This window comes from Colobus angolensis, unplaced genomic scaffold (genome assembly GCF_000951035.1).
Source record: "Colobus angolensis palliatus isolate OR3802 unplaced genomic scaffold, Cang.pa_1.0 Scaffold10, whole genome shotgun sequence".
NCBI lineage: Eukaryota > Metazoa > Chordata > Mammalia > Primates > Cercopithecidae > Colobus > Colobus angolensis.
In genome coordinates, this window is record NW_012110919.1 from 21977128 (window position 1) to 21986898 (window position 9771).

The 9771-nt window shown below is 45.1% G+C and overlaps 1 protein-coding gene across 1 annotated transcript in view; it reads right to left on the reverse strand.

Annotated features, from left to right (window-relative positions):
- PPTC7 (PTC7 protein phosphatase homolog (S. cerevisiae)) overlaps window positions 1-9073 on the reverse strand; it is a 50233-nt gene extending 41160 nt beyond the window's left edge. Inside the window, exon 1 of the mRNA XM_011936468.1 lies at window positions 8571-9073. Coding sequence (XP_011791858.1) covers window positions 8571-8793 — 223 coding nt within the window. The 5' untranslated portion in view covers window positions 8794-9073. The remainder of the gene's footprint in view (window positions 1-8570) is intronic.
- Window positions 9074-9771: the final 698 nt, after the last annotated feature.

The following is a 9771-nucleotide window of genomic DNA, read 5'->3' on the forward strand; positions in this document are numbered from 1 at the left end:
TGCCACCGCACTCCAGCTGGGCAACACAGAGAGACTGTCACTACAAAAATTAAAAAAAAAAAAAAAAAAAAAATTAAAAGCATTAGACATGCAAGCAAGAGACCTAGGTTCAAGTCCCAATATAATACTAACTATACTACCATTATTTGATGTGTCAATTTTATAGATGAGGAAACAGATTCAGATTAAGTGGAGATAAGAGCAGCAGCTTCGTAGTTACAAAGATTAAATAAGGTAAAATATAAAAATGCTTTGCAAGTTCTAAGGCACTATATAAAGCACTAGAAGGATGGGAGAATCATGTTTTGTGTTAGATGTCAAACAACTGGCTTAGAAGAAAAAAGAATGAAGCATTTTTACTTCTTAAAGAAAAGCTTCTATCCTTCCCCATTCCCCAATCCTCAATCCTCAATCCTGTTGCGGATTTTTCCTGTTGGAGATTTTATTCAAAAATATTTAGCTTATCTTTTCTTCTTTAAAAACTTTAAACTAAATTGAAAGAGCTGTGCCAGTTGTCAATTCAAGTTGAAATGAATAATAAGTCATGTGTTAGCCTAATGCCCTCTGCAATAGGTCAGCTTTTACCAAAAGTCTTGATTTATGACATCCAATTTTGCGAACTGTTAGGAAACAAATTATTTTAGTTCTCAGGGAAATAGAAAACTCCCTATCAGATTATTATTATTATTTTTGAGACAGAGACTGGCTCTGTCATCCAGGTTGGAGTGCAGTGGCATGATGTCGGCTCACTGCAACCTCTGCTTCCAGAGTTCAAGCGATTCTCATGTCTCAGCCTCCCTAGTAGCTGGAATTACAGGTGCATGCCACCATGCTGTTTTTTTTTTTTTTTTTTTTAAACTTTTAGTGGAGACAGAGTTTCGCCATGTTGGCCAGGCTGGTCTTGAACTTCTGACCTCAAATGATCCACCTGCCTTGGCCTCCCAAAGTTCTGGGATTATAGGTCGTGACCCACCGCACCCGGCCCCTATCATATTTTTAAAATATATGACAACTCCCAAACAAGACAGACTCATAAATTTTATTGCTAACAACAAAAATTAGGATCCAGGACATCACTTCTTAAAAAGAGACCAAAGGTTAACATCTAATTTTGAAAGGCAAGCTCACATTATTTTTAATAAACTAAAACTTCCAGTTTGAAAAGTCAAATTTCTTTAGAAATAAAATACTGCTAACTTACTTTTGCAAAGCATTTTCCTAAAACTTCTGAACCTAAAGCCCCAGGCAAGACCTCTCTCTAGAAGGCATGGGAACATAAAATGAATCTGACATTTAGCTTGAACTTAACTTTAGCATTTGAGCTATTCAAAGGACATGGTTGTAGGTCACATTCTAACCTGGTGTAGTGCTTCTGGTGTCACACACTAGTACAAACTCCATTTGGACACTGTTGCAACCATTCAGGTTATGTATTGCCCAGTTTCATAAAGCAGTGCTAAAGTTCAGGGTACAGCCTCCTCCCATCCAGGAACCCCAACTCAAAAAAAAAAAAAAAAAAAGAAACCTCCACAACAGCTTCCATCTGTAATCTACCTTCTGCTACAATTTAAAACCTCCTTTAAAAATGCACTTATAAAAAGTAAATAGTTATGCTTCTAAAATTCAATTACTTGCACTACAGAAGGATTCAACCAGAATCCTTTAAAGAGATTATTAAGAAATTGAGAGATAAACTGTAAGTTAGGAAAATTTTAAACTAAGCTAGAAAAATCTCAAAACATTTGTGAAGAAAGGAAAAGTAGCTCTGAAGCTATAACAAATGAGGAAATGACTTCAAAAATAAAGGTACCTTATAAGTACCTTATAAAAACTGCAATACACCTATATAGCAAAATGAGAAAAATATCAAGGAACAGAAGTTTAAAAAGCAAACAGCAAACCTCCTCTATCCATCAACCCTGTAATCTTACATATTGCAGAATGAAAGAACACTAAAAATAGTCAGAAAGCCACTAGTCAGTGGCTTCCTAAACCCTGCTATTTCATTAGTCCTAGATGGCTCTTTTACTAAACCCAGTCACACTTCCTTATTAATATTCCACAATTCTCTTGGAAGCACACAGCTCATTATGAAATCAGGCATATTTAAAATACCGACTGATCTCAGAATTTATATATTTGATTACTGCAATTTTAAAAATATTTTCCCTTATATAAAGTAATTATATGTATATTAATACTATATAACTACATAAAAAAAGAGCTATGTTTCTCACAAAGTTAAACAGGGTTACAATATGACCCAGCAATTCCACTCCTACGTATATATCCCCTCAAATTAAAAACATATGTCCATACAAAAGCTTGTACACAAATGTGCTTAGTACTATTCACAGCAGCCCAAAGTGGAAACAATTCAGTGGCCCCATCAACAGATGAATGGATCAACAAAATGTGGTATATTCATACAATGGAACATTACTCAGTCATAAAAAGGGAGGAAGTACTAACACATGCTCCAACATGGATGAACTCTGAAAACATGCTAAGGGAAAGGCCACATATTACATGATCCATTTGTATGAAATGTCTCAAACACAAATCCACAGACAGAATCTAGTTTCTGTTGCCAGGGACTGGGGGATGGGGTGTGACTGCTAATGGATAGGGGGTTTCTTGGGTGGTGATGAAAAACATTCTGGAACTAGATAGTGGCAGCGGCTGTATAACTCTGTAAATGTAAAAACTACTGAACTGTACACTTTAAAAAGAATACATGTTATGGAATGTGAATTATACATATCAGTTTTTAAAAATTCACTCAAGGGGCTGGGCGTGTGTCTCACGCCTATAATCCCAGCACTGTGGGAGGCCAAGGAAGGTGGATTGCCTGAGGTCAGGAGACTAGGCTGGCCAACATGGTGAAACCCCATCTCTACTAAAAATACAAAAATTAGCCAGGTGTAATGGTGGGCGCCTGTAATCCCAGCTACTTGGGAGGCTGAGGCAGAACTGTTTGAACCCGGGAGGCGGAGGTTGCAGTGAGCCAAAATCGCACTGCAGAGGTTGCAGTGAGCCAAAATCACGCCACTGCTCTCCAGCCTGGGCACAAGAACGTGACTCTGTCTCAAAAAAAAAAAACAAAAACCCACTCAAGGTCATATTTGCTATCAACAGGTAGACGAAGCTGGAATCTGACTTTAAGAAAATTATGGCACATCCTGCACATGTATCCTGGAACTTAAAATAAAATTTAAAAAAAAGAAAAGAAAAGAAAGAAAATTATGGTAATATAACGAGACTGGTGTCCTGACATGGCTTGAAATCTAGCTGAGGAAAATTCCAACGAGGACTTCTCGAAAGACTGATGTCAGCAGGCACACACACACTCTCAAGGTGACTACTTTTTTAAATGGACAACTCACTTTTAGAATAGTGGTTCTGTAAGTATATTAAAATGATTATGACTGTTTGAGAACACCAAATTCTACCTCATCCATTCACTTCCTAAATAGAATTTAGATCTTAATTTTGTTCACACGATCTTTATACCTTAAGACAACTACTTTTAAGATGGACATTACTCACAAAAACATTTCAAAATCCTGACCACGATCAAAATCAGATCCAAAGGCTGGGATATGAAATTATTTTAATTTCATTTTTAGGTTTCAAGTTGAACCAAGCTTAAATAAACATCCCACAGTTTCATAATAAATACTTTACAACTCTATTCAGAGGTCAAAGTTTATATGGCACAGATCAGGCCGCCATTTTTAAAATAAGTGGTTTCTGTAAACTGTGGTTTAGCATGCAGAGGAGTTTTTGTTGCACTTCAGTTATGAGTCAGAGTGAATAAAGAAGTTATAAACACACACACATACACACACCCAGGAAAAGCATTCGAAGGACAAAAGTTATCAGGAGACTGACTGGTTTTTAATTCACATATATCATCAAGAAAACTTGACCAGTAGTCTAACGGGGAGAGGGCTGGGAAAGGCAGTCTCAGTTAAGAGACTGAGATAGGTGTCAACCTCAGTTCCCGTAACTAGTAGAGTAACCTTGGGGAAGTCATCTGACTCTCTGGAGGCATGTTTTCTCATCAGTGAGGTGAAAAAAACTAGACTCCAAGGTTTCTAAGTGTTACAATTCTCAACAGTCTTTGATTCTATTGTTAAGCAGCATAAGGCTGTGGGAAGCCCAGCTATTACACCATGCAGTTCTCACATTTTTGTGCACCTAGGAAGTCATGCCATATAGAGTAATAAGAGAACTTGGAATTTGCCACAGGGAAGAAGGAACAAGAAAAGTGTACATGGCTCCCGCTAGTACTGGTTTACTCCTGTTGGACCTAGTAAAGAGAAAGCACCTTTGTCAATTTTCCAGAGAATGACAGGAGTGGTTCCTATGTCTCACCACACCCACCATAGTTGGTTCTTCCAAAAAGAAATCCAGTGGGGACTATACAAAATGTTGTGAAGCACCAAGTACTATTAGTCACTGCATGACTAATAGGACAGATAAATTTTAAATTAAAGAAACAAAGCTTTCTCTTTCTCATATAAAAAGAAATAAAGTTTTCACTCCAGTCAAGGAGTCCTAGATGACCACAGTAAATAATCTGTTACACAGATACTCAGTAATAAAGATGGGCCGGGTGCGGTGGCTCAAGCCTGTAATCCCAGCACTTTGGGAGGCCAAGACAGGCGGATCACGAGGTCAGGAGATCAAGACCATCCTGGCGAACACGGTGAAACCCTGTCTCTACTAAAAAAATACAAAAAACTAGCCAGGTGAGGTGGTGGGCACCTGTAGTCCCAGCTACTCGGGAGGCTGAGGCAGGAGAATGGCGTAAACCCGGGAGGCGGAGCTTGCAGTGAGCCGAGATCGCGCCACTGCACTCCAGCCTGGGCGACAGAGCGAGACTCTGTCTCAAAAAAAAAAAAAGTCATCACCTTTTACAGTATCAATAAAATAGAAGTCTCCATCATATGAACTGGTTCAGGACAGCCAAGGATCAAATGAGGCCAACTCATGAAGTTATTTCAGGTGGCTCCCAAGACTGCCGTCTGGAAGAGCTCCTCCACAAGAGGACAGTCCTGGAGAACCTGTCCTTCACTGCCCCTATCCCCTACCATTTGCAGATGTGCACGCTTGATCTTTGTCAAACATGGCTAACAACCACCCTTTGGTTACATCAGCAACCACTATCTGACTGTGTCTACTGGCATTCCCTTCAAGACGGGTACAGAGCTGGGGTTCTTGATCTGATTCCTATGCATGGACCTCCAGGTGGTATTAGAGGAGTCACAGAGTCAGCAAAGTTCCTAAGAGCCTATGCAAAATTTTATCTCTGTGCACAGGGTCCTGAGGAGAAATCTCTTGGACAAAGATCCTCAGGGGTTGTGAACCAAGGAAAGCTAAAAACCACTGGCTTAGTGCTACATACAAAACAGGCATCTACCGAAGGTGCCCATGACACCTGTCATTTAAGGTGCAGAACAACAAAGGGTGCCATCTATTCAAAGCAAAAGGAAAATATGGGCCCGGCGTGGTGGTTCACGCCTGTAATCCCAGCACTTTGGGAGGCCAAGGCAGGTGGATCATCTGAGGTCAGGAGTTCCAGACCAGCCTGGCCAACAAGATGAAACCCCGTTTCTACTAAAAATACAAAAATTAGCCAGGCATAGTGGCGCACGCCTGTAATCCCAGCTACTCAGGTGGTTGAGGCAGGGGAATTGCTTAAACCCAGGAGGTGGAGGTTGCAGTGAGCTGAGATGGTGCCATTGCACTCCAGCCTGGGCAACAAGAGCGGAACTCCGTACCATCCCCCCACCACCAAAAAAAAAGAAAAGAACAAAAGAAAATATGAGATGACGGTCAGAAGCTGTAGTCACTAAGGGTCAGGTCGTCCATTCCCTTCATCCCCTAGTCCAGATAAAGAAAAGGAGACTCAAGAGAGGCTCCGCCCAAGACCACATATCACATAGCTACTAAGTGGCAAAGCTGAGCATCAAAGTTCGCTGGATTTCCACCAGGATGTCTAGGGCATGAAATTATGTTTATACTTTTTTAGAATGGGTTTGACCAAAATCCCCCCAACTCTTGTAAATATCCCACTCCATTAAGAAGGTAGCCTTCCAAAATTTTATTGTATCATATTGCATTTTTTTTTTTTTTTTTTTTTTGAGACTGAGTCTTGCTCTGTTACCCAGGCTGGAGTGCAGTGGCGTGATCTCGGCTCACTACAACCTCCATCTCCCAAATTCAAGCAATTCTCCTGCCTCAGCCTCCCTAGTAGCTGGGATTACAGGCGTATGCCACCACTCCTGGCTAATTTTTGTATTTTTAGTAGAGATGGGTTTCGTCATGTTGGCCAGGCTGGTCTGGAACTCCTAACCTCAGGTGATCCGCCCACCTCAGCCTCCCAAAGTGCTGGGATTACAGGCGTGAGCCACCACGCCCGGCCTAGCCTTCTAAAATTTTAAAATCAAGCTTCAATATAGGATTTGACACATTTAAATACTCCACAAATCATCAATCAAGTCACAGATCTTCCACAAAAGCCACATACAGATTTTTTTTTTTTTTTTTTTTGAGAGGGAGTCTCGCTGTCACCCAGGCTGGAGTGCAGTGGCATAATCTTGGCTCACTGCAACCTCCGCCTCCCTGGTTCAAGTGATTCTCCCGCCTCAGCCTGCTGAGAAGTTGAGACTATAGGCGCGCACCACCACACCCGGCTAATTTTTGTATTTTTAGTAAAGATGGGGTTTCACCATATTGGTCTGTCTGGTCTTGAACTCCTGACCTCGTGATCCACCCACCTCAGCCTCCCAAAGTGCTGGGATTACAGGCATGAGCCACCACGCCTAGCCCAGCATACAGATTTATAAGGTGAACCTTAGAGGCTCATTATCCCCTATCTTATGTTATGAACAAAACTTTAAAAAGCAACACAGGGGCCGGGCTCACACTTGTAATCACAGCACTTTGGGAGGCCGAGGCGAATACAAGGCCAATCACAAGTTCAGTAGTTCGAGACCGGCCTGGCCAACACAGTGAAACCCCATCTCTACTAAAAATACAAAACTGAGCTGGACATGGTGGTGGGCACCTATAATCCCAGCTACTCGGGAGGCTGAAGCAGGAGAATCGTTGGAACCCGGGAGGCGGAGGTTGCAGTGAGCTGAGACTGCATCACTGCACTCCGGGCTGCCGTCTAAAACAAAACAAAACAAAAGCAGCACAGGTCACAAGCTCACTGAGTGAGGCACTTCTAAATGTATCAGGGAAAAGATAGCTACTGACAGCTGACTTTGGGGTGGATTTGTACAATTTCAATCTGCAAGCTGCAGGACCTTTCTAAGTCTCTCTCTCACGTGAATATCAATAACGTTGCCTAAATATTAAATGCTTTTTCTTCAACCCAGGTAATGGGGTAATTCATAAATTAAACTGAGAACAACCTTTCCATTCCCATGTTCACAAACACTACACGTGGTAGAACCAAAGATACTAGGCAATTATTCTGAGATCAGATTAAAAAATAATTAGTCATAAAAAAGTTACAGAACCATTTGTTCCAATGCCAAACTCTGCCTCAGCATATGAAATTTAAAGTAACCAAAAACTTAGTCTCACCTGGGAAGGGAAATCAAAGTGACATTTGAACCCAAGTTCAATGACAACACGTCCTTCAACTTCAAAGCGAGTGCTTTATTCATTCAAAGAGTTTTAATGGCACAGTATCCCATAGCATACACAAAATCTCCTAAGGCGTACATTATGATAAAGTTTCTGACTACTTGTGAATTATATTTAGCCCTTTCTGCCAGCTCTCTCCCTAGTCTCCCACCCCTCAAAAGTATAACTGGAATAGGCCTCAGGGAGCACCTGTTGCCTGAAAAGGCTGTGACCAATCTCAAAGCTTTCCCGGCTGCAGTCTACAAGTAGGTTCGACCATTCTATTTTGGATCAAGGAGACTCTGCCAACCCCCAAGTGACCTCAAGTGGACAAGATCAATTTGGGAGAACACGCTGTGAGGGTTTCTTCGCCAAGCCAGCAGCCCCCACCGCCAGACTCCGAAAAGGGTGAAGATTTGGTCACCATCCAGGCGGCGAAATAATACGGCCGGGCTGTCTGGGGGTTCACGACTGCCCGATCCCACAGCCTGGGCCGGGCTGTGGTGTCGGGAGCACGCGAAGAGGCAAGGATCCCCGGGGCACGCGAGAGGGAACCAGAGCGAGGTTAGGAGCCTGCAGGTGTCGCCCAGGGAGGGGACGAGGTCGCCCAGGGCTGGCACGGCCGGGTGAGACCGAGAGTGTGGTTCTGGACTCTGACAGACCGGTCACACTCTCGGGTTGTGACCTTGAGCACACGACTTGACCGCTGTGGGCCTCAGTTTCCTCCTCTCTAAAATGGGGGTCGTTCAAGCGGAAAACGCGCCTCGGAGCGCTTGGCACGGCGCCTGGCACATAGTAAGCGCTCCCTCCATGTGAGCGCTCTGGCTCCTTTCGCCGCCGGGAGGAACTGGGGAAGCCCCGCGCGGGGAGTCCCCGGGAGGCGGATCCGAGGCTGGGGCGAGGGAACCGGGCCGGGGACTCACCCAGCACGTCCGCGGAACGGTGCCGGGCCACGAAGCACGCGTCGTCCCCGTAGCACGCGCCCTTCTTGAGGAGGCCCTTACGGAAGTCCTTGCCGAAGCCGCAGCCGGCTGTCACCAGCCCGTAGTCGCCGCCGCCGCCGCCGCCGGCCCTGGGGTCGGTCTGCGAGAGGCCGCCGAGCACGGCGCGGGCCACCAGGCGCCCGTACGAGAGGACCGAGAACATCGCCGCCGCCGCCCCCCCGAGGAGGCGGGGGGCCGGGGGAGCAGGAGGACGCGGAGGCCCGGAGCCGGCTCTCTCCTCAGCCGCAGTCGCGCCGCCGCTGGGGCGCTCCTCAGGGCGGCGCGCAGTGGCCGCCGCCGCCCCTGCCCGACGCGCGGGGCCTCGCACACGCTCAGCCGCGCGCACCGGAGCCAGAGCGAGGTCAGAGCCGGCGGCTTCTCCGCCGCAGCCCAACTGAGGTCCCGGCTGCAGCCGCAGCTACCGCCGCCATCTTCCGCTCCACTAGCGTGTTCCGGGCGGCGCCGGCAGCACCGCCCCCTCCCTGGCCCTGCCCCTAGCCCCGCCCCGATTCAACGCTCAGACCCAAGCCCCGCCCCTCGGGCTTTCAGCCTTCTGTTGTCACCAAGGTTGAGCATGCGCAGAGAGTGCGAACGCAGTGTCTCCTGGGAATTATAGTCCCGGAGTCGTAGTCACTTTTGACTTGGCTGCCAAAGATTTAGGACCTAGGAGGATTCCCCAAACCCGGGACCTGTGTTAAGTTAGTAGGAATTGTAGGTGGGCCACGTGACGATTTTCTCCCCTGTTTTAACCGTATCTTTTAAAGCCTGTTTTAAATAAATAACCCCACCATTCCTTTAAACAAAAACCTGCAAGAAACCAGAATGGAGTCACATAATGAGAAACAGAGGTACACAAATCTAGTGACACCTCCCCAAGTAATATACTGGAAGGATTTAGGGCGGCAAACTGTTTGGAAAGAAGAGATTTTTTATACAGTCTTTTAGGAAAAACTGAGAAAATGTTACGTGTCCCTATCAGAGTGGGAGGGGACACAAGTGGTGTCATGTCCCTTTTGCTAACTGGCCTCTAGCCATGCTCACAGGGCCTCAAGACCTTTGCCCTTGCTTTCCCTTCTACCCTCTAGAATGTAATTCGTTTATCTGAGGGTCCTGTGTTTTCTGTTGCTGTATCCTCAGAAGA